Raw genomic sequence first — 24,582 nt, forward strand, 5'->3', positions numbered from 1 at the left:
GGGGTTCTTACTAAATACACTCACGTCTTTTTCCACCTCACATGGACTGAATCAGAACCTACAGGGCAACAGCCTGGGATGCTGTTTTTAACAAGTGCCCCAAGGGATCTCAGTATCGTCAGGTAGTTGAAGAAATGGTCTTAAAACAATAATATTTATGAAATACCCAGAGATGGAAGAGGCAATTAGGGAAGGTGGGGGCTACATTAGAAAATGTCCACTCAAGGTTAAGAGCAGGGGTGGGCAAACTATAGCCTGTGGACCAAATCTAGCCCACTGTCTATTTTTATAAAGTTTTATTGGAACAGTCATGCCCATGTTTTTAAAACAAGTTGGCTATGGCTGCTTTTGTGTATAAGGGCAGAGTTGAGTCACTGGGACAGAGACAATATGGCCCATAAAGCCAAAAAATATTTACGATCTGACTTTTTACCAAAAAAAGCTTACTGACCCCTGGATAAAAGACATGACCTCAGACCTGGGCAAACTTGGACCTGGAATTAGGGCCCTCAGTGATTATGAGCTCATAATAAAAATAAACCAACAAGGAAGCGGGGAGTCAGTAAATACAACCAACTGGAGAATCCAACCCCTCAAGAATGGCAGTTTGAAACTATGAAATAAGTATGTTTAAGATGATTATAGAGATTTACTAAAAATTTTTTAAAAGACTATAAACCTTGCTGAAAGGGCTATAAGGAAAAAAAAAGATGAGGTTTGAAAAAGAAGTAGAAATGAAAACAATTTAGTGGATGGGCTAACGCAGTACCTCTCAAACTTCAGTGAGTATCAGAATCACCTGGAGAGTTTGTGAAAACACTGATTCCTGGGCGCCACTCTCTAACTCAATTCTGACTTCATAGGTCTCAGGTGAAGCCCATGAATTTGCATTGCTAACAAATCCCAGGTGATGCTGACGTTGCTGATCCATGGACCATGTTTGGGGTATGAGTTAAGTAGCAGATAGACACAGCCGGAGGAGTAATTAGTAAGCTGGGCAATAGAATGCAGCAGAGAGAGAGAAATGGGAAATGTGGAAAAGCATTGAGACAGAGACGGGATGAGAAGGTCCAATAAAAATCTAATAGGAGTTTCAGTGGGTGACGATAGAATGAATGGGCAGAGGCAACATTCACAGAGATATTGAGTGAGAATATTACAAAGTTGAAGAAACGTGAATCTTGAACTAGATAGATAAGGACAAAACCACATCAAAACGCATGGTGAAACTTTGGAATGACAAAAACGAAGAAGCCTTAAAGCTATCTTGAAGGAAGAATTACCTACAAAGGAAAAACAATGACATTAAGACTTCCAATCAGCAGTAGTATGTGCCAGAAAACAGTGTATTATCATCTGATCCTAAGGGAAAGTAATGTTCAACCTAGAATTATATGCCCCACGAAATTATCATTCAAGAGCAAGAGTAAGTACATTTTCAAACACATCGCTTACTGAAAGAACTACTAAATGAGGTTCTTTGGTTAGAGGGAAATTGAACCCATAAGGAAGGAGTGGGAGTGGGATGCAAGAAAAATGGTGAATGAGGAAACTGATAAATCTAAATAGGCATTGACTATTATATATATATGCATTGACTATTATATACAAATATATATAATACAATGCAACATATATATACAATGTAATATGTAAAATACACACACACACACACACACAGACCCCAATGGGGGATAACTGAGGGGAAATGGAAATTCTAGACAACAATCATATGAAAGTTGAGAGTAGGAAGATTGGAGTTAGAGTGTTCTAAAGAGGGTCCTTAATGATAAAGGAAAACTCTTATTTTCTATCAGATTAGACTGATATGTAAAAATGCTATTCACAACCCACTAAATTGAATTTACTACCCACTAATGTGCTACAACCCACCATTTAAAAAATGCTTCTTTAATGGAACCAATCTAAGTGCCCATCAAGATGAACGGATGAGGAAGATGTGTATATACATGTATACACTGGAATATTACTCAGCCATAAAAAAGAATGAAATCTTGCCATTTGCAACAACATGGATGGACCTAGAGGGTATTATGTTAAGTGAAATAAGTCAGAGAAAGACAAATACTGTATGATTTCACTTATATGTGGAGTCTAAAAAACAAAACACATGAATAAACATAAAACAGAAACAGAGTCATAGATACAGAGAGAAGACAGGTGGCCGCCAGAGGGGAGGAGGGTGGCTGGAGGAGAGAAATAAGTGAGGGAGATTAAGAGGTACAAACTTCCAGTTTCAAAGTCAATACGTTAGGGGTATGAAATGTACAGTGTGGGGAATATAGTCAATAATTATGTAATATCCTTGTGTGATGACAGATGGTAACTATAGACTTATTGTGATCATTTTGAAATGTATAGAAATATCGAATCACTATGTTGTGTAACAGGAACTAACATAGTGTTGTAGGTCAATTATACTTCAAAAACAAACTCATAGGAAAAGAGATCAGATTTGTGGTTACCAGAGGTGGGAGTGGGGGAGGGGGAATTGGATGAAGGCTGTCAGAAGTTTCAAACTTGCAGTTATAAGGTAAATAAGCACTAGGGGTGTAATGTACAACATGATAAATATAATTAACACTGCTGTGTGTTATGTATGAAAGTTAAGAGAGTAAATCCTGAGTTCTCATCCCAAGGAAAACATTTTTTTCTACTCCTTTAATTTTTTGTCTATATGAGATGGATGTTCACTAAACTTACTGTGATTATCAGTTCATGCTGTATGTAAGTCACATCATACGCCTTAAACTTATACAGTGCTGTATGTCAATTATATCTCAACAAAACAGGAAGAAAAAAATTTAAAAATAAAAACGCTACTCTAGAACACACTTCTAATTCTCCCCGAAAGCCCAAGTAACTCCTAAGAAGCATACTGTCATACCGCAGATGAGTATCTGTATTTCTACAACACCAGGAAATATGTGATTTCTGCAGGTTTTTATAATTAGTTCCTAAAGACAGTAAGGAACACTCATAACCACCAGAATGAAACCAACTTCGTTTTGTTTTGCCAAATATCTGAGAAGAAATCACAAAGCATATTCACAGAGAGAAAATTGAATTTGTGAGGGAGTTGGGAACTGTGAATATTTCAGTAGGTAATTGAAAGAGATTTCACAAACCTATGTTTCCTTTATGTTCAAATCTGCCTTTCTAGAGTGTAAAATGCTTCAGTATAATCACTAGTATGTCAAGTCATGGCAAACATGTAGTAATAACCTTCTGAGGCATCTCACACCAAGCTGGAGGTTTCCTCTTGTGAGCGCTGCTGAAGGGTTGTCCACTGTGTTACTTTCCAGCATCTTAGTAGCAAATGTAATACATTAAGTATCTTCCTCTAAAGCAATTAGAAAGGCTCCAGGGAATCATCCAGAGAGGATAGCTACTGCCATGTTTTTGTCTGATTTTTTCAAATAAATTTATTGATTTTATTTTTAAAAATTTTTGGCTGCATGGGCTCTAGACGCATGGGCTTCAGTAGTTGTGGTGTGCAGGCTCAGTAGTTGTGGCGCACAGGCTCAGCCGCTCCACGGCATGTGGGATCTTCCCGGACCAGGGCTCAAACCCGTGTCCCCTGCATTGAGAGGTGGACTCCCAACCACTGCACCACCAGGGAAGCCCTGTTTTTGTCTGATTTGCCAAGAAGCAAGGAAAACTGAGCTAATAGGAATTCAGAAGTGTAGCTCTACGAAGGGTAAGATCACTCCCAGGCAGCCTCTCACTCCTTCCCTGCCTGCAGTCACCACCTCACAGCCACATTACTTGTCTACCAGCTAACCAATGCCTAAAGTTATACAATTATGAAATCCTTTATGTACTCAATACTTTGCAAACCCTTGGAGAAGACCTCACTTTCAATCTGATGAATCACTGATTCTTCAGCCTCTTGGTTCCATATCCTAACAGCAATTGTAGGATGCAACTTCAGAGCTGAATTCAGATTATTCTCATTACTTTATTAATTGATTTAAGAAATTGCTAACACATTGAGAGTTTACTTTGTGCCAGACAATATCTCATCTCTTTTTTACACTGACCCAATGAAGGAAATATTTGCATTATCCCTATTTTGCAGATGAGGAAATGGAGGCTCAGAGAGTTTAAGCAACTTGCTCAAGGTTTCCCAGCTTGTAATTTGCAGAGCTGAGATTCAGCTTCAGGCTTTCTGATCCAGAATTGGCTTTCTTCACCAGCATAATACCCTGTACTGGCTTTCATTGGAGTAATATATCATTAGGAGAATTTGACTGGTTCATGGGCATTGGGGACGGTATTATATTTCTGTTTCTTTTCTTTCTTCCAGTTTTATTGAGATATCATTGACATACAGCATTGCATAAGTTTAAGGTGTACAGTATAATGATTTGACTTGCGTACGTTGTGAAATAATTACCACAATAAGTTTAGTGAACATCCATCATCTCATATAGATTAAAAATTAAAGAAATAGAAAAAACATTTTTTTCCATGTGATGAGAACTCTTAAGGTTTGCTCTCTTAATGGGCATTTTAAAAAATTCACATCCACATAATGGTGTCTTCTTCCTGGTCTTACCCCAAAGTCAAGTACGCAATAACGTGTAAAACTCAGTGTGCCTCTCCTGGAAGAGCAGAAGGACTACAAGTGGTAATTTAAAGAAGTAAAAGTAGAAAGCCACTCAAAAGGGAGCTTTTGTTTTGCAAAGAAATTGTTTATGTGTTAAACCTCTCGCTGCACTCTGCGGTATTTGCTGATGGACACAACCACTGCTATTTAACTTGATTCCCTAATCATAAAAATAATGACCGGGATTAGCCCAGTTCAATGGGGACATGCTTTCCCCAGGGCTCACAAAAGCCTTCTCTAGGGTTCCAGGCTTTCCTGGTAATGAGACGTTAACTAACAAGGTTGCTATATTTCGCATTGGTAAACAGCAGTCCTCGATTTGAAATGAAAGAAATCAAGGAAAAGAGGAAGGGTCTCTGGCCAAAAGGAGGAAAGTCACCCTAACTTGATGAGCAGAACCCTGAGAACAACGGCAGGCCTCCAGAATGATGGGGAAACAGGTGTCTCTGTTTGTTGAATACTTAGGTAATGGGATTCAAGGGATTGTAGCAAAAATCCATCCATTATTTTTAAGTAAAAGAACTCTTGTTTGCCTCTCAGCAGCCTGTTACTTAAAATTTAAACACTGGTATTCCTGAAACAATATATGCTCATTGTAAACATCCCAAACAATTCAATCCAGAAAAATATGTAGTAAAAAGTGAAAGCCCCCCTCCCGACCAATTTCACTTCCTCCCTAGAGGGACCCACACTCCTTGTGTATCCTTCCAAACTTTAAGAATAAACCAATGATAGAGAAAGAATTTGACTATAATAAAACATAGTCAACTTGCTGATTATAATTAGTGCTAGCCTTTCTTTAGTGATTCAGAAGATCCTTCGAGTTTATTCTCATTAAGGGTATCAGCTGTCACAGTACAGAAATGTGGGGATTTCTGTGTGCTTATATCCCAATAAACAGAAGCTTGTGGGAAAGTTGTGGACAACAAACCCCCCTTTTGGCCTCCCAGGAGGATTTGGGCTTGCTCAGACCACAGCTGATAACCTTCCTACCCATAACAGAAATGTTGAAGGTACCTAACCCTATGAACATGAGACTTTAGGAAACATTATAAAAACATTGGTTTATAATTTAAATGATTTGGGGGATTACCTTATGTTCTATGAGATAAATATAGGGTCATTTTTATTCTCTGAAGTTTGCATAACTTTATAATTTATAGGTAGATACATATACAGTACTTTATATGTGTATATAATTTTTTAAATTATACATTTATAGACAAATTTTATTTTTTTAAGCAAGAGTAGCTTTCATTTATAATTTCAGCTGGAAACAGTCAAGTCTTCTTTACTTTGGAAAAAGAAAATCACTTGAGTAGTTTTCTTAAAACAAGGAAGACACCCCATACCCCATGCACTGGAAGAAGAAGCTATAAGAAGAACTTTATTTTTCTTGAGTGTGATAAGGCCAGTTCTCCAAATTCTTCTTGGTGAGTAGAGCTCTCGGGTGCATTGGATCAATCTGCATAAAGAAACTAGGAACTTTCTGGACGGAAAGGGATTGAGTCATCCCAATCCCAAAATTTCTCAAGATGCCTAGTTATAAAAACCCATGGGAGAACCCTTCTGGAAGAAACAAGACTCTTGGGAAACTAATCCAGGAAAGTAAAAGGTTAAAGGATGTTGATGATTGCAAGTTTGTCATGACTGGGCTCCCTATCACTTTTAAGTGGTTGTTCTTGCTTTGAAACTGAAAAAAAAATAGTCATCCCTCAGTATCTATGGGGAATTGGTTCCAGGACCTGTGCAGATACCAAAATGGGAGGAAGCTCAAGTCCCACAGTTGGTCCTTGGTATGTGAAGTTCCACATCCATGGATTCAACCCACCATGGATTGTGTAGTACTGAACCATACAAGGGGACACACACAATTGAAACCCATGTTACTCATGGGTCAACTATATTTCCATATTTTAGTGATGGATCTGGATCTGAAGACATTTTGCTGCTTGTTCTTTTGTTTCAACTTCCTCAAAGGCAAATCCCTTTGGATTTCCAGTAGACTTATAATGTGGTATACTCATCTAAACCACATTGCCACATTTAAAAAATACTTTTGCAATCCAGATGAACATTTTGGGAAGTAATTCCTATGCTAAATTGGAAGCAGTATTAAATATGTTAGGATTTAATAAGTATATACTAAGCTTTAATCACAATCCCTATACCTTACTTAGAAGGTCAATAAATTTTAACTTAAAAAAAACACAACATTGTGAGAATGGAATTGAGAGTTCAGAAATGAACCCATACAGCTGTGGTCAATGGATTTCTGACAAGGGTACCATGACTATTCAGTGGGGGAAATAATTGTCTCTTTAACAAATGGTGCTGGGAAGACTGCAGTCTACATGCAGAAGAAATAAGTTGGACACTAACCTTATACCATGTAAAATATTAGCTCAAAATGGATCAGAGAGCTAAATATAAGAGCTAAAACTATACAACTCGTGTAAGAAAACATAGAATTAAATCTTTATGACCTTGAATTCAGCAATGGTTTCTTAGACATGACACCCAAAGCACAAGCAACAAAGAAAAAATAGATAAATTGGACTTCATCAAAATTAAAAACTTTGTGCATCAAAGGACATAATGAAAAGACAGTTTACAGAATGGGAGAAAAGTTTTGCAAGTTGTATATCTGATAAGGGTCTAGTACCCAGAATATATATTGAATTCTTACAATTCGACAATAAAAAGACAAACAACTCAATTTTATCAAGAGCAAAGGACTTCAATAGACATTTCTCCAAAGAAGATATACCAATGGCCAACAAGCAAATGAAAAGATGCTCGATGTCATTAGGGAAATGCAAATCAAAACCACAATGCGATACCATTTTATACCCACTAGGATGGCTATGAGAATAATAATTTTAAAAATGGAAAATATGTGTTGGTAAGGATGTGAAGAACCCTCATACATTGCTGGTGAGAATATAAAATGATGCAGCTACTGTGAAAAACAATTAGTGGTTTCTCAATAAATTAATCATAAAATTACCATATGACCTAGCAATTCCACTCCTAGGTATATACTCAAAAAAAAAAAAATTGAAAATATGTGCTCAAACAAAAACTCACACACAAATGTTCATAGCAGCTCTATTAAGTATAGCCAAGGGGCTTCCCTGGTGGTGCAGTGGTTGAGAGTCCGCCTGCCGATGCAGGGGACAGGGGTTCATGCCCCGGTCCGGGAGGATCCCACATGCCGCGGAGCGGCTGGGCCCGTGAGCCATGGCTGCTGAGCCTGCGCATCCGGAGCCTGTGCTCCGCAACGGGAGAGGCCACAGCAGTGAGAGGCCCGTGTACCGAAAAAAAAAACACACAAACAAACAAACAAAAAAGTATAGCCAAAAAGTAGAAACAACTCCAATGTTCATCAGCTGATGAATAGATAAACAAAATGTGGCACGACTATGCCATGGAATATCATTCAGGAAGTACTGAAACATGCTACAAAGTAGATAAACCTCAAAAATATTAAATGGTAAGTGAAAGACTCCAGACACAAAAGGCTACATATTATATGAGTTAATTTATATGAAATATCCAAAATAGACAAATCCATAGAGAGAGTGGATCTACACACTAAGAAGACACCATGGAGACTAAGGCAGATAGCAGATGCCAGAGGCTGGGGAGAGGGGAGAGTGGCAAGCGACTGCTTAATGCATGTGTGATTCCTTCTCGGGTGATGAAAAGCTTCTGGAACTAGATAGTGGTGATGGTTGCACAACATTGTAAATATACTGATGCCACTGAACTGTACACTTTAAATTGGTTAAAATGATAGATTTTATGTTATGTGCATTTTACCATAATTTTTAAAAATTGGGGTTACTTGTGACTCTATTGAAAATCCAGTGGGAGGGAAGAGAAACAGGCTCCCCAAAGTCAAATTACTATGAGAGAAGGAAGAGGTAGACTATTGACGGGGGGAGAACCAAAATGGAATAGCAGTGGTTCTGGTGCTGTGAGGCGGTGGATATTGAAACCCAATTCAGTCTAGCTCATTCAGGGACTGTGTTTGTGTCCTGGGGAGGTGGATGTGTGGGTGACTCTAAAAAGTTGAAATCAAAGAACTGCACCGATCACAGTAGGAAGCCTGGGTCCCAGTGATCAGAGTAGGACGTCACAAAACCCAGCGGTGTCCCAGAAAATCAGGAGGTTGGGCCCTGGCTTGGAGCCATCACCTGGATCAGCAGAGCTGGGGGCAGTTGGCCCCTTTAGACAAGCCTGTGCTCTCCTCCTTGCCGTCTCCCCAGGCTCCCTTTACTCATTTTCCTTAAATGCTAAATCCTGCAGGTATGCAAGAGTTCCATTTCTGCTGCAGTTTGTCCTGCATCTCTCCCCAGCACCCGAGATGCCAGATCCTGACTGTCAGCCCAGCCCATCTGAGTTGTGGCCTCAAGAAGAGAGGGGCAAGCAGGTCACCATTTTGGGCACTTAGGAGAGACAGTGAGGGCCACTGCCTAGAAACGGGTACACTGATCTGGGCATGCAATGGGTGACCCCCTCCCCTGCCCCAGTGCCGTGTACTAATTCCTGTATAGGTAACTCCTCCCCCAGAATATAAACCTGCTACCTCATTTTTTTTGTTTTGTTTTTAAAAATATTTATTTATTTATTTGGCTGCGTCAGGTCTTAGTTGTGGCACGCGGGATCTTTTTTGCGGCATGTGGGATCTTTTTAGCTGCAGCATATGGAATCTTTAGTTGCGGCATACGAACTCATGGTTGCGGCATGCATGTGGGACCTACTTCCCTGACCAGGGATCGAACCCGGGGCCGCTGCATTGGGAACACAGAGTCATAGCCACTGGACCAGCAGGGAAGTCCCCGCTACTACCTCATTTTAAACCAATAGAGCCCATTAAACAAGGAAACCATTTTCATGAGGACATGTTTCTCATAACGTCTTGTTACCCAATGCACAGAGCCAAACAAACTGAAATGTCGGAGTTTGGAGCAGAGAAAGGTTTATTGCAGGACCATGCGAGGAGACGGGTGGCTTGTGCCCTCCAAACCCCGAATTCCTTAAAGGGTGTCAGCAAAGCACTTTTAAAGGCAAGGTGAGGGAGGGCTGTGGTTAGTTGTTGCAAACTTCTTGGTGTAGAAATCCTTCGTTCTTACATACGTCCATGTAGGTCAGGTCACAATGTTCCTGTAAACCTCCAATAAGACAAATGTTATTCTCTGTTCTCCCGCTTTTTATCTTTATATATGATTGGACTCTTAAAGGGCAAAGCCTTGAGAATGAGTTATCCTGTATATTTCAGCCTATAGGCAACATCCTTTTTTTTAATTTATTTATTTTATTTATTTTATGTTTGGCTGTGTTGGGTCTTTGTTGCTGCGAGCGGGCTTTCTCTAGTTGCGGTGAGCGGGGGCTTCTCTTGTTGTGGAGCATGGGCTCTAGGCGCGCGGGCTTCAGTAGCTGTGCCACGTGGGCTCAGTAGTTGTGGCGCATGGGCTTAGTTGCTCCGCGGCATGTGGGATCTCCCCAGACCAGGGCTCAAACCCGTGTCCCCTGCATTGGCAAGCGGATTCTTAACCACTGCACCACCAGGGAATTCTGATAGGCAACATCCTTTTACAAAAGATGCAGAACCAGCACAACTAAGCACAGGAAACAGAGCACAAAGATTAAAGTAAAAGGAATAGATCTAATATGGAGTCAGATTTGTTCTTCCCTATTACAGCATTCTCACAGCATTCTTTGGGACTTTAACATATCTTTCAAAATACATATATCAATAAAATATATAAAGTCACTCAGTTCCAGTCTTGGAATCCATGCTGTGAGGAGTGCCTCTGCCAGCATGTGGGGAGTAGCAAGATGAAGTGGGAAGGGGAGAATGGGAGCAGCTGTGAGCCTTCTGTGCCTCCTCTGCTTTCTCACCCCTCTGCACCTTTCTGCAGGCTGGTGTCTCTCCCCAGGACACCATGACACTCCATTCACCTCCTCTCCACGGCCAACTCCACTTCATCCTTCCACACTCAGCCCAGAGGCCATCTCCCCCGTAAAGGCTTTCCTGACCTCTCCAGGCTGAGTCCACTGCCCCCTCTGTGTTCTCTTGTACTCGCCGATATCCTTACTCTTATCACACCTTGTTGATCTTGCTCCTGTGTCTCCTACTAGACTTTTTTAAAATTTTATTTTATTAAAAAATTTTTTTAACATCTTTATTGGAGTATAATTCCTTTACAATGGTGTGTTGGTCTCTGCTTTATAACAAAGTGAATCAGCTATACATATACATATATCCCCATATCTCCTCCCTATTGCGTCTCCCTCCCACCCTCCCTATCCCACCCCTCTAGGTGGTCACAAAGCACCGTGCTGATCTCCCCGTGCTATGCGGCTGCTTCCCACTAGCTATCTGTTTTACATTTGGTAGTGTATTTTTATCCATGCCACTCTCTAACTTCATCCCAGCTTACCCTTCCCCCTCCCCGTGTCCTCAAGTCCATTCTCTACATCTGTGTCTTTATTCCTGTCCTGCCTCTAGGTTCATCAGAACCTTTATTTTTTCTTTTTTCAGATTCCATATATATGTGTTAGCATACGGTATTTGTTTTTCTCTTTCTGACCTACTTCACTCTGTATGACAGACTCTATGTCCATCCACCTCACTACAAATAACTCAGATTCGTTTCTTTTTATGGCTGAGTAATATTCCATTGTATATATGTGCCACATCTTCTTTATCCATTCATCTGTCGCGGGACACTTAGGTTGCTTCCATGTCATGGCTATTGTAAATAGTGATGCAATGAACATTGTCATACATGACTCTTTTAAAATTATGGTTTTCTCAGGGTATGTAAGAAATCTCTCAGTAGTGAGATTCCTGGGTCATGTGGTAGTTCTATTTTTAGTTTTTTAAGGAACGTCCATACTGTTCTCCACAGTGGCTGTATCAATTTACATTCCCACCAACAGTGCAAGAGGGTTCCCTTTTCTCCACACCCTCTCCAGCATTTATTGTTTGTACTTTTTTTTTTTTTTTTTTTTTTTTGTGGTACGCAGGCCTCTCACTGTCATGGCCTCTCCCGTTGCGGAGCACAGGCTCCAGACGCGCAGGCTCAGCAGCCATGGCTCACGGGCCCAGCCGCTCTGCGGCACGTGAGACCTTCCCGGACCGGGGCACGAACCCATGTCCCTTGCATCGGCAGGTGGACTCTCAACCACTGCGCCACCAGGGAAGCCCTGTAGATTTTTTTGATGATGGCCATTCTGACTGGTGTGAGGTGATATCTCACTGTAGTTTTGATTTGCATTTCTCTAATGATTAGTGATGTTGAGCATCCTTTCATGTGTTTGTTAGCAATCTGTATAACTTCTTTGGAGAAATGTTTATTTAGGTCTACTGCCTTTTTTTTTTTTTTTTTTTTTTTTTTTTGTGGTACGCAGGCCTCTCACTGTTGCAGCCTCTCCCGTTGCAGAGCACAGGCTCCGGACGTGCAGGCTCAGCGGCCATGGCTCACGGAACCAGCCGCTCCGCAGCATGTGGGATCTTCCCGGACCAGGGCACGAACCCATGTCCCCTACATTGGCAGGCGGACTCTCAACCACTGCACCACCAGGGAAGCCCTACTGCCCATTTTTGGATTGGGTTGTTTGTTGTTTTGATATTGAGATGCATGAGCTGCTTGTATATTTTGGAGATTAATCCTTTGTTAGTTGCTTCGTTTGCAAATATTTTCTCCCATTCTGAGGGTTGTCTTTTCGTTTTGTTTATGATTTCCTTTGCTGTGCAAAAGCTTTTAGGTTTCATTAGGTCCCATTTGTTTATTTTTGTTTTTATTTCCATTTCTCTAGGAGGTGGATCAAAAGGATCTTGCTGTGATTTATGTCATAGAGTGTTCTGCCTATATTTTCCCCTAAGAGTTTTACAGTGTCTGGCCTTACATTTAGGTCTTTAATCCGTTTTGAGTTTACTTTCATGTGTGGTGTTAGGAAGTGTTCTAATTTCATTCTTTTACATGAGCTGTCCTTTTTTTCCAGCACCACTTACTGAAGAGGCTGTCTTTTCTCCATTGTATATTCTTGCCTCCTTTATCAAAGATAAGGTGACCATATGTGCGTGGGTTTATCACTGGGCTTCTATACTGTTCCATTCATCTATATTTCTGTTTTTGTGCCAGTACCATACTCTCTTGATTACTGTAGCTTTGTAGTATAGTCTGAAGTCAGGGAGCCTGATTCCTCCACCTTCGTTTTTCTTTCTCAAGATTGCTTTGGCTATTCGGGATCTTTTATGTTTCCATACAAATTGTGAAATTTTTTGTTCTAGTTCTGTGAAAAATGCCATTGGTAGTTTGATAGGGATTGCATTGAATCTGTAGATTGCTTTGGGTAGTATAGTCATTTCACAATGTTGATTCTTCCAATCATGGTATATCTCTCCATCTGTTTGTATCATCTTTAATTTCTTTCATCACTGTCTTACAGTTTTCTGCATATGGGTCTTTTGTCTCCTTAGGTAGGTTTATTCCTAGGTATTTTATTCTTTTTGTTGTAGTGGTAAATGGGAGTGTTTCCTTAATTTCTCTTTCAGATTTTTTGTCATTAGTGTATAGGAATGCAAGAGATTTCTGTGCATTGATTTTGTATCCTGCTACTTTACCAAATTCATTGATTAGCTCTAGTAGTTTTCTGGTAGCATCTTTAGGATTCTCTATGTATAGTGTCATGTCATCTGCAAACAGTGACAGTTTTACTTCTTCTTTTCTGATTTGGATTCCTTTTATTTTTTTTTCTTCTCTGATCACCATAGCTAAAACTTCCAAAACTATGTTGAATAATAATGGTGAGAGTGGGCAACCTTGTCTTGCTCCTGATCTTAGTGGAAATGGTTTCAGTTTTTCACCATTGTGAATGATGTTGGTTGTGGGTTTGTCATATGTGGGCTTTATTACGTTGAGGTAAATTCCCTCTATGCCTACTTTCTGGAGAGTTTTTATTATAAATGGGTGTTGAATTTTGTCAGAAGTTTTTTCTGCATCTATTGAGATTATCATATGGTTTTTATCCTTCATTTTGTTAATATGGTGTATCACATTGATTGATTTGTGTATATTGGAGAATCCTTGCATTCCTGGGATAAACCCCACTTGATCATGGTGTATGATCCTTTTAATGTGCTATTGGATTCTGTTTGCTAGTATTTTGTTGAGCATTTTTGCATTTAAGTTCATCAGTGATATTGTCCTGTAGTTTTCTTTTTTTGTGACATCTTTGTCTGGTTTTGGTATCAGGGTGTGGTGGCCTCATAGAATGAGTTTGGGAGTGTTCCTCCCTCTGCTATATTTTGGAAGAGTTTGAGAAGGATGGGTGTTAGCTCTTCTCTATATCTTTGATAGAATTCGCCTGTGAAGCCATCTGGTCCTGGGCTTTTGTTTGTTGGGAGATTTTTAATCACAGTTTCAATTTCAGTGCTTGTGATTGGTCTGTTTATATTTTGTATTTCCTCCTGGTTCAGTCTTGGAAGGTTGTGCTTTTCTAAGAATTTGTCCATTTCTTCCAGGTTGTCCATTTTATTGGCATATATTTGCTTGTTGTAATCTCTCATGATCCTTTGTATTTCTGCGGTGTCGGTTGTTACTTCTCCTTTTTCATTTCTAATTCTGTTGATTTGAGTCTTCTCCCTTTTTTTCTTGATGAGTATAGCTAGTGGTTTATCAATTTTGTTTATCTTGTCAAAGAACCAGCTTTTAGTTTTACTGATCTTTGCTATTCTTTCCTTCATTTCTTTTTCATTTGTTTCTGATCTGATCTTTATGATTTCTTTCCTTCTGCTAACTTTGGGGTTTTTTGGTTCTTCTTTCTGTAATTGCTTTAAGTGTAAGGTTAAGTTGTTTACTTGAGATTTTTCTTGTTTCTTGAGGTAGGATTGTATTGCTATAAGCTTCCCTCTTAGAACTGCTTTTGCTGAATCCCATAGGTTTTGGGTCATCGTGTTTTCATTGTCATTTGTTTCTAGGTATGTTTTGATTTCCTCTTTGATTTCTTCAGTGATCTCTTAGTTATTTAGTAGTGTACTGTTTAGCCTCCATGTGTTTGTATTTTTTACAGTTTTTTTTCCTGTAATTGATATGTAGTCTTATAGTATTGTGGTTGGAAAAGTTACTTGATATGATTTCAATTTTCTTAATTTTACCAAGGCTTGATTTGTGACCCAAGGTATGATCTATCCTGGAGAAAGTTCCATGAGCACTCGAGAAGAAAGTGTATTGTGTTGTTTTTGGATGGAATGTCCTATAAATATCAATTAAGTTCATCTGGCTTACTGTGTCATTTAAAGCTTGTGTTTTCTTATTTACTTTCATTTTGGATGATCTGTCCATTGGTGAAAGTGAGGTGTTAAAGTCCCCTACTATTATTGTGTTACTGTCGATTTCCCCTTTTATGGTTGTTAGCATTTACCTTATGTATTGAGGTGCTCCTATGTTGGGTGCATATATATTTATAATTGTTATATCTTCTTCTTGGATTGATCCCTTGATCGTTATGTAGTGTGCTTCCTTGTCTCTTGTAACATTCTTTAAAGTCTATTTTATCTGATATGAGTATTGCTACTCCAGCTTTCTTTTGATTTCCATTTGCATGGAATATCTTTTTCCATCCCCTCACTTTCAGTCTGTATGTGTCCCTAGGTCTGAAGTGGGTCTCTTGTAGACAGTATATATACGGGTCTTGTTTTTGTATCCATTCAGCCAGTCTATGTCTTTTGGTTGGAGCATTTAATCCATTTACATTTAAGGTAATTATCGATATGTATGTTCCTATTACCATTTTCTTAATTGTTTTGGGTTTGTTTTTGTAGGTCTTTTTCTTCTCTTGTTTCCTGCCTAGAGACATTCCTTTAGTATTTGTTGTAAAGCTGGTTTGGTGGTGCTGAATTCTCTTAACTTTTGCTTGTCTGTAAAGGTTCTAATTTCTCCATTGAATCTGAATGAAATCCTCGTTGGGTAGAGCAATCTTGGTTGTAGGTTTTTCCCTTTCATCACTTTAAATATGCCTGCCACTCCCTTCTGGCTTGCAGAGTTTCTGCTGAAAGATCAGCTGTTAACCTTATGGGTTATTTATGGGTATGTTATTTGTTACTTTTGCCTTGCAGCTTTTAACATGTTTTCTTTGTATTTAATTTTTGATAGTTTGATTAATATGTGTCTTGGCGTATTTCTCCTTGGATTTATCCTGTATGGGACTCTCTGCACTTCCTGGACTTGATTGACTATTTCCTTTTCCATATTAGGGAAGTTTTCAACTATAGTCCCTTCAAATATTTTCTCAGTCCCTTTCTTTTTCTCTTCTTCTTCTGGGACCCCTATAATTCGAATGTTGGTGCGTTTAATGTTGTCCCCGAGGTCTCTAAGACTGTCCTCAGTTCTTTTCATTCTTTTCTCTTTATTCTACTGTGTGGCAGTTATTTCCACTATTTTGTCTTCCAGGTCACTTATCCGTTCTTCTGCCTCAGTTATTCTGCTATTGATTCCTTCTAGAGAATTTTTAATTTCATTTATTGTGTTTTTCATCATTGTTTGTTTGCTCTTTAGTTCTTCTAGGTCCTTGTTAAACCTTTCTTGTATTTGTCCATTCTATTTCCAAGATTTTGGGTTACCTTTACTATCATTACTCTGAATTCTTTTTCAAGTAGACTATTTCCTCTTCATTTGTTTGGTCTGGTGGGTTTTTACCTTGCTCCTTCATCTGCTGTGTGTGTCTCTGTTTTCTCATTTTGTTTAACTTGCTGTGTTTGGGGTCTCTTTTTCACAGGCTGCAGGTTCGTAGTTCCCATTGCTTTTGGTGTCTGCCCTCAGTGGGTAAGGTTGGTTCAGTGGCTTGTGTAGGCTTCCTTGTGGAGGGGACTGGTGCCTGTGTTCTGGTGGATGAGTCTGGATCTTGTCTTTCTGGTGGGCAGGACTGCATCTGGTAGTGTGTTTTGGGGTGTCTGTGAACTTAGTATGATTTTAGGCAGCCTCTCTGCTAATGGGTGGTGGTGTGTTTCTGTCTTGCTAGTTGTTTGGGCATCCAGCACTGGAGCTTGCTGGCCGTTGGGTGGAGCTGGGTCTTAGCATTGAGATAGAGATCTCTGGGAAGCTCTTGCCGATTGATATTACATGGGGCCAGGAGGTCTCTGGTGGTCCAATGTCCTGAATTCAGCTCTCCCACCTTAGAGGCTCAGGCCTGACACCAGGCTGGAGCACCAAGACCCTGTCATCCAGAGAGCTCAGAAGAAAAGGGAGAAAAAGAAAGAAAGAAAGAAAAAAGATAAATAAATTAAAAGAAATTATTAAAATACAAAAATAATTTTAAAAAAGAGGACAGCAACCAAACCAATAAACAAATCCACCAGTGATAACAAGTGCTAAAAACTAAACTAAGATAAACATAAAAATCAGAAACAAATCAGTCACAGACAGCAAACCCAAGTCTACAGTTTCTCCCGAAGTCCACCGCCTCAGTTTTGGGACGATTCGTTGTCTTTTCAGGTATTCCACAGATGCAGGGTACATCAAGTTGATTGTTGGGATTTAATCTGTTCCCGAGGCTGCTGGGAGAGATTTCCCTTTCTCGTCTTTGTTTGCACAGCTCCTGGGGTTCAGCTTTGGTTTTGGCCCCGTGTCTGTGTGTAGGTCGCCCTCAGGCATCTGTTCCCTGCTGGGACAAGACGGGGTTAAAGCAGCAGCTGATTAGGGCACTCTTGCTCTCTCAGGCCAGGGGGAGGGAGGGGTAGGGTAGTAATAATTGGAATGAGGGTTGAGCCTGTGGTGGCAGAGGCTAGCATTACCTTGCAACAGCCTGAGGCACGCCGTGTGTTCTCCCAGGGAAGTTGTCCCTGGATCACAGGACCCTGGCAGTGGCGGGCTGCACAGGCTCCCACGTGGTGGCGAGGGGGAGGTGTGGATAGTGACCTTTGCTTGCACACGGGCTTCTTGGTGGCAGCGCAGCAGCGTTAGCATTTCATGCCCATCTCTGGGGTCTGAGCTGATCAGCAGCAGCGTTAGCATTTCATGCCCATCTATGGGGTCTGAGCTGATAGACGCGGCTTGTGCCCGTCTCTGGAGCTCGCTTAGGCAGTGCTCTGCCTTCTGTGGGCACATGGAGAAGGAATCCCCTCTCATCACGCACCCTGAAACAATGGTCTCTTGCCTCTTAGGCAGGTCCAGACTTTTTCCTGGACTCCCTCCCGGCTAGCTGTGGTGCACTAGCCCCCTTCAGGCTGTGTTCACCAACCCCAGTCCTTTCCCTGGGATCCGACTGAAGCCCTAGCCTCAGCTTCCAGCCCCCGCCCATCCCCTCCGGGGAGCAGACAAGCCTCTCAGGCTGGTGAGTGCCGGTCGGCATCGATCCTCTGTGCGGGAATCTCTCTGCTTTGCCCTCTGCACGCCTGTTGCTGCGCTCTCCTCCGTGGCTCCGATGCTTTCCCCCAACCCCCTGTCTCCACCAGTGAAGGAGCTTCCTAGTGTGTGGAAACTTTTCCTCCTTCACAGCTCCCTCCCAGAGGTGCAGGTCCCGTCTCTATTCTTTTGTCTCTGTTTTTTCTTTTTTCTTTTGCCCTACCCAGGTATGTGGGGATTTTCTTGCCTTTTGGGAAGTCTGAGGTCTTCTGCCAGCGTTCAGTTGGTGTTCTGTAGGAGTTGTTCCACATGTAGATGTATTTTTGATGTATTTGTGGGGAGGAAGGTGATCTCCACGGCTTACTCCTCCGCCATCTTGAAGGTCCCCTCCTACCAGACTCTTAAGTCCCTCAAGGGAAATTGGAACAGTCTGCCTACATTTGAATCCACCATTTCCTAGCTCCAAGACTCGGCAAGCCACTTAAACTCGGTTTCCTTATCTGTAAAATGGAGATAATCATTTCTGCCTGGTTTTGATAGTTAAAATTTGTAAAACATTTAAACAATGCCCGGAACATAAGTGTTCAATAAATATGTTATATTAGTAATTTAAAAATAATAACAATAATCATTATTACAATTACCATTAATTATCTCTTCATTCTCAATGTCTAGCACAAAGCGCAGTATGCAGTAGGCACTCAGTCAATCAAATGGAACTGTGGTTAGTGCATTACCTGTGATTAATCCAGAACTCTGCTGTCCAGTACAATAGCCGCCAGCTCTGTGTGGCTTCTGAGCACTTAAAATGTGTTTAGTCCAGATTAAGATGCTCTGTAAGTATAAAATACATACCAGAGGTTGAAGCCTTGGTATAGAAAACAGTAAAATATCTCATAAATTATATTTTATATTGATTACATGTTGAAATTATATTATTTTGTATCTTTTAGGTTAAGTAAGATATACTCTTAAAAATAATCCTGCCACTTTATTTTCACTTTTTAAAACAAGATTGCAATAGAACTACCATATAATCCAACAATTCCACTTCTGGGTATTTATGCTAAGAAAACAAAAACATTAATTCAGAAAGATATGGGAGGGACTTCCCTGGTGGTAGAGTGGTTAAGAATCCACCTTCCAATGCAGGGGATGCGGTTTCGATCCCTGGTCGGGAAGCTAATAACCCACGTGCTGTGGGGCAACTAAGCCCGCACACCACAACTACAGAGCCCATGCGCCCTGGAGCCTGCGCACCACAGCTAGAGAGCCCACGCACCGCAATGAAAGATCCCACGGGCCGCAACTAAGCCCTGACACAGCCAAAAATAAAATAAATAAATATTAAAAAAAAAAAAAGATATGGGAATTCCCTGGAAGTCCAGTGGTTAGGGCTCCACGCTTTCACTGCCGAGGGCTGGGGGTTCCATCCCTGGTTGGGGAACTATGTTCACTGCAGCATTGTTTACAATGGCCAAGATATGGAAGCAGCTGAAGTGTCCATTAATAGATTAATGAATAAAGATGTGGAATATATATCTCTTCTGTCTCTGTGTCACATTTTGGTAATTCTTGCAATATTTCAAACTTTTTCATTATTATTTGTTATGGTGATCTGTGATCAGTGATCTTTTGACATTATTATTGTAATTGTTTTTTTGTTTTGTATTTTTTAATTAAGGGATGTACATTGGTTTTTTTAGACATAATGTTGTTGCACACTTAATAGACTACAATATAGTGTAAACATAGCTTTTATATGCACTGGGAAACCAAAAAATTTGTGCCACTCACTTTATTTCAATATTTCCTTTATTGCAGTGGTTTAGAACTGAACCTGAAATATCTCCAAGATATGCCAATATTACTCAGCCATAAAAAAAGAATGAAATCTTGCCATTTGTGACAACATGGAAGGATCTAGAGGGTATTAGGCTAAGTGAAATAAGTCAGACAAAAAAGACAAATACGGTATGATTTCACTTATATGTGGAATCTAAAAAAACAAACAAACAAACAAAACAGAAACAGACTCACAGATACAGAGAACAAACTGACATTTGCAGAGGGGAGGTGAGGGGGGTGATGGGCAAAATATGTGATGGGGATTAAGAAGTACAAACTTCTGGTTATAAAATAAATTAGTCCCGGGGATGTACTATACAGCATAAAGAGTATAGTCAATAATACTGTAATAATTTTGTATGGCGACAGATGGTTTCTAGGCATATTATGGTGATCACTTCATAATGTATTTAAATGTCAAATCACTATGTTGTACACCTGAAACTAACATAATATTGCATGTCAATTATACTTCAATAAATGAATATTTAAAAAAATAATAAGATGAGACTGCAAGGAAATTTAAAATTTCACATGTGATTTCATTATATTTCTATTGGACAGCACAGATCTAGAAAGCTCTCAGCCTACCATTAGTGTAGCAAACCTTCATCCAACCTCATTTACTTTCAAATATTATATAAGCTTTAGGAGTATAGATAATTCATTTAGAACAATGATTCCTTTAGAATCAAAAGTACATCCAGGTGGTTTGTAAAGGATTTTCCTTGCAGGGTTACAAGCTAATGTGTAAAAGTATGTAGAAAGAGAACTAAAGCTTTGGGGGAATTTTCCAGGTTCGCTGTGATCCTGAGATTCAAGAATTGCGTCAGTGGCAGAAGAAACTGCGTGAGGACAAGCACATCCGCCAGCGAGTCGAAATTTTCTGGGCCAAGCAAGAGCAGAAAGGTGAGTTGTTTGATTCACAGCCCTTGGTTTATTCAGAAAAAGCCTGAGTCTTACCCGAGGCTCAAGAAGGAAGCCCTCTGAGGTTTTATAAGGTCCCTATATCTGCGCGGGACTCCATTGGGGGTAGGGGAGGTGGCAGCATGTTAAGATTCAGCTTTGGAATGACTATATAATTGACATGGCCATTCCCCTCACTCAGGGACACATTCAGTGTCATCCCATGTCTGCAGGTCTCTTTTTTTAGCTGCAAGACAACAAGAATAACTCATCATTTTGGAGTCACAGTGCCCATCAATGTGATGGGTAGTTTTTCTTCTAAGCTGTTGATTGTGTGTCTGAACTCAAGCGGTGTTTTATGCCATCCTCTCCCCTTTTCTGAGAAATTAAACACATACACACATTGAAGTATTAAGAATAAGAGAACAAGCACCCATCACCTGTCATGTGCAAGTGTCACAATTTTGTCCTATTTGCTTCCCTTCTTAATTTTTAAACTTTAAGTTACTACATATTCGTGGTAGGAAAATTAGACAAACAAAAAACAAAAGGGGGGTGAAAATCAGAAATCTCACCACTGTTAAAATTTTGGTGCACATCCTGCTATACTTCTTCAGTACAAAAAGATGCAAAAAAATATATATTCATATATTATTAAAAATGGGTTTTTACATTCTGTTACAAGTACATCTGTATATTCTGTTATATCATCTACCCTGTCACTAAACATACTCAGAACATCATTCGGTCAGCACTAGAGAGTGGCATCATGACTTTTTTTTTTTGGCTGCATTGGGTCTTCGTTGCTGTGCGCGGGCTTTCTCTGATTGTGGCGAGCGGGGGCTGCTCTTCATTGCGGTGCATGGGCTCTAGACACGCGGGCTTCAGTAATTGTGGCACATGGGCGTAGTAGTTGTGGCTTGCAGGCTCTAGAGCACAGGCTCAGTAGTTGTGGTGCACGGACTTAGTTGCTCTGCGGCATGTGGGATCTTCCCGGACCGGGGCTCGAACCTGCGTCCCCTGCATTGGCAGGTGGGTTCTTAACCACTGCGCCACCAGGGAAGCCCCATCATGACGTTTAATGGCTGTGTGGTATGAATTTAGCATCACTTATTTAACCAACAACATGGAATGAGATTCATGGTATATTAACAAGTGGAAAAAAGTTGCAGAACCATAAGTTTTCATTCATATTAAAAATATATACAGGGAAACAGAGAGATGTCTAAACAGCCTGGAAGAATACTTTAATGGTAGTTTCCTTTAGGAATTAGGACTGGGGGAATCTTGCACTGTTGGAATCTTTTAAATAAGTGCAGTACTTTACAATTATGAAAACCAATGGAAAAAAAATGATCATCGCTACCTCGGCAGCCTACAGGCCATCACACTCTCACCATCCGTGCTCTGACCTCCCCACCCTCCCCGTCCCTGTCCGCCTTCACTAGGCTGCAGCTCCTCCAGTCTCTCTTGTTCTGCCATATGCCAACGCCTTCCTCACCTCTGGGACTCTGCACTTTCTATTCCTTTCCTGCCAGATCATCCTTTCCCAGCTCCTGTATGGCCATTTCTTCTCACCCTCCAGGCCTGGGGACATTACCACCTCAGAGGGGCCTTCCCAGGTTGCCCTGCCTAAAGGGAAAAGGAAAAATATTGAGCAATCTCAGCGTGGTGGAGTCTAAACAAAAGTTTTCTTTTTTGCCCAGAAACTGTCTTCAACCCTGTTCTCTCGAATCTCTTTCCAGTTCCTGCTTGGCATATTGGTTAGATTTCATGTCTTTTAAGTATGTTCTGATTTCATAAAGTCCAGTCTACTTAAAAATCTCAATCTCAGATCCAATTTAATGCTTACTCACCCGCCTCTGCTCTGCCTCAGTGGGGTTGGGAGTGGGGGAAAGAATTGTCTGCTCTTTCACACGTCCACCCTTTTCTCTTCCAAGCCACTTGCTCCTTCGGTGGGTTTGGGTGGGAGGGAGGCAGATCCAAGGGGCATCTTCTCTGCACTCCCTGTTGTGACCCTCTCTCGGCTGCTGCCGCTTCTCTGGCTGAGACTGCGTGGCCACCCATGTCTTGTGGGCAGGCATCCCCTTGCTGGCTCACTGACTCCTGTGTTTCATATGAGCTCTTCCTCAGGGGAGACAACACGTGGCAGAACCCCCTGTAGGGATCTGGCTCTGTCTCTCCCTTTTCTACCACCACCCGGACCCCACCTCTGCCAGTCCACTCCCAGCCTTTTGCTCCTGGGGTCTCCTTACCCAGTGGCCAGCCCTCTCGGGTGGGGCAATGGAAAGATAGTTCAGGTTACCTCCCAGCGTCCACCTGATGCAGAAGAAACCAGCGGTGGACACGCAGACTTCTCCACTGCCCCACCCCAGCGTGTCTCCCCAGTTCACACTGAATCTGCTCTAACAGGCACAGTAGAATGAAGTGTAATGTAAATCTGCCCTTAAAGGAGATGCCCAACCAGATAATGAAGCACCCCCATTCTTTTTGAGTTGTTCTCTTGGCTCTTCCCTCCCTTGTCTTAGGGCTTGGGTGGTGGAAGCACCCACTCTTGTCTAAGAGAAGAGAGAAAAGCAAGCACTCTCCTTTAGGACAGATTCTCAATCTTTTTGGACTGTGAACCAGTAAGAAATAGTTTTATGTCACAATTTAGTACATATGAATGTACAGATGGTTTCATATATACCTAGCTAAAACAAAAGTTTTATTAAAAAATTACCTTATATGTAATACCCTTTGGTATTTTCTAGTCTTTTGAGTTAATTTTGTTAATGCTGGACATCACTCAGTAAATTTATTTCATGGCCCACTAATGTGTCTTGGCCCATGGTTTGAAGCACACTGCATTGGTTCACTACTCCACAGCTCCTACAGTTTCTTCTCCCCCTTTCCTACCCGTAGTCATCAGCTTAGGTAATGGTTAGGCCCCTTCTTCATAAACAGTTGTTCTCAATATTGGCTGCATATTTGAATCACCTCAGGAGCTTTCTAAAAATACTAATGCTATTGACTGAAAACCCTAGAAGCAATGAGCATTCCTAGTGCCCAGATCTTGGTTTCTAAGTACCCCTCATTCTAAATGGAATTAGGTTGGGTTTTTGTTTTGTTTTGTTTTGTTTTGTTTGAGAAATGGTCGATTCCAGGGCTGGGGCAAGGAAAGTAGAAGAGCTTAGAATGTCTTTTGCCAGAAAATAAAGAAGGCTCAAAAAATTGATGGGAACATGGGAAAAGAATACAGGCTCCAGCTTGAAGGGAGTCTCACTGGGCAAATCTGGGACAATTTAAGCATCAAAATTAACATCAGAATTTAAACATGAAAATCAACAGTGACTGTAATGAACTCATTGACTAAAAAAAAAAAAATCCAAATGTCCATATGGATACCAAATAAAGAAACAAATAAACAAATAAATGTGAGAGAAGAGGAAGCTTTTCTCCCACATTAGAATGCCAACTAATACATTTAGCAGTATAATGAAATTTAAGTCACCATTTTATAACCATGTTAGTGAATTAATTGGCTCAGGCAACAATCATCAATAGATGCTAAACCACTGAGTGAACGTTTGATGAGGAACATGATATTCATAGTCTGAAACTATCTCTTCACAAGGCAGAGTCTTTAACACAGAGGGGAAAATAGTAACTTTGCATGAGAGAAGCCTGGCAGAGCCGCCTTAACCAAATGTTGGAGATTAATGTCACCAATAACGGGACAAACTGACATCACATGCCTTCTGGTATGATGTACTGAGGAAGACACACATCACAGACGCTTATGCACAACTCCTGTAAAAAATGCACAACTTGAATCTAATCATGAGGAAACATCAG

The 24,582-nt window shown here is 40.7% G+C and overlaps 1 protein-coding gene across 6 annotated transcripts in view; it reads left to right on the plus strand.

Moving 5' to 3' along the window:
- Positions 1–24,582, plus strand: part of IQCK (IQ motif containing K) — a 126,397-nt gene that overhangs the window by 73,550 nt on the left and 28,265 nt on the right. For all 6 annotated transcript variants that reach the window (XR_009535134.1, XR_009535135.1, XM_060122571.1 and 3 more), the window contains one exon: positions 20,637–20,748. Coding sequence is in view for 4 of the 6 variants with exons in the window: in XM_060122571.1 (XP_059978554.1) it covers positions 20,637–20,748 (112 nt within the window). In the remaining 2 variants the exon portion in view is untranslated. The remainder of the gene's footprint in view (positions 1–20,636; positions 20,749–24,582) is intronic.

The sequence above is a fragment of the Lagenorhynchus albirostris genome, chromosome 15 (assembly GCF_949774975.1).
Source record: "Lagenorhynchus albirostris chromosome 15, mLagAlb1.1, whole genome shotgun sequence".
NCBI classification, from domain to species: domain Eukaryota; kingdom Metazoa; phylum Chordata; class Mammalia; order Artiodactyla; family Delphinidae; genus Lagenorhynchus; species Lagenorhynchus albirostris.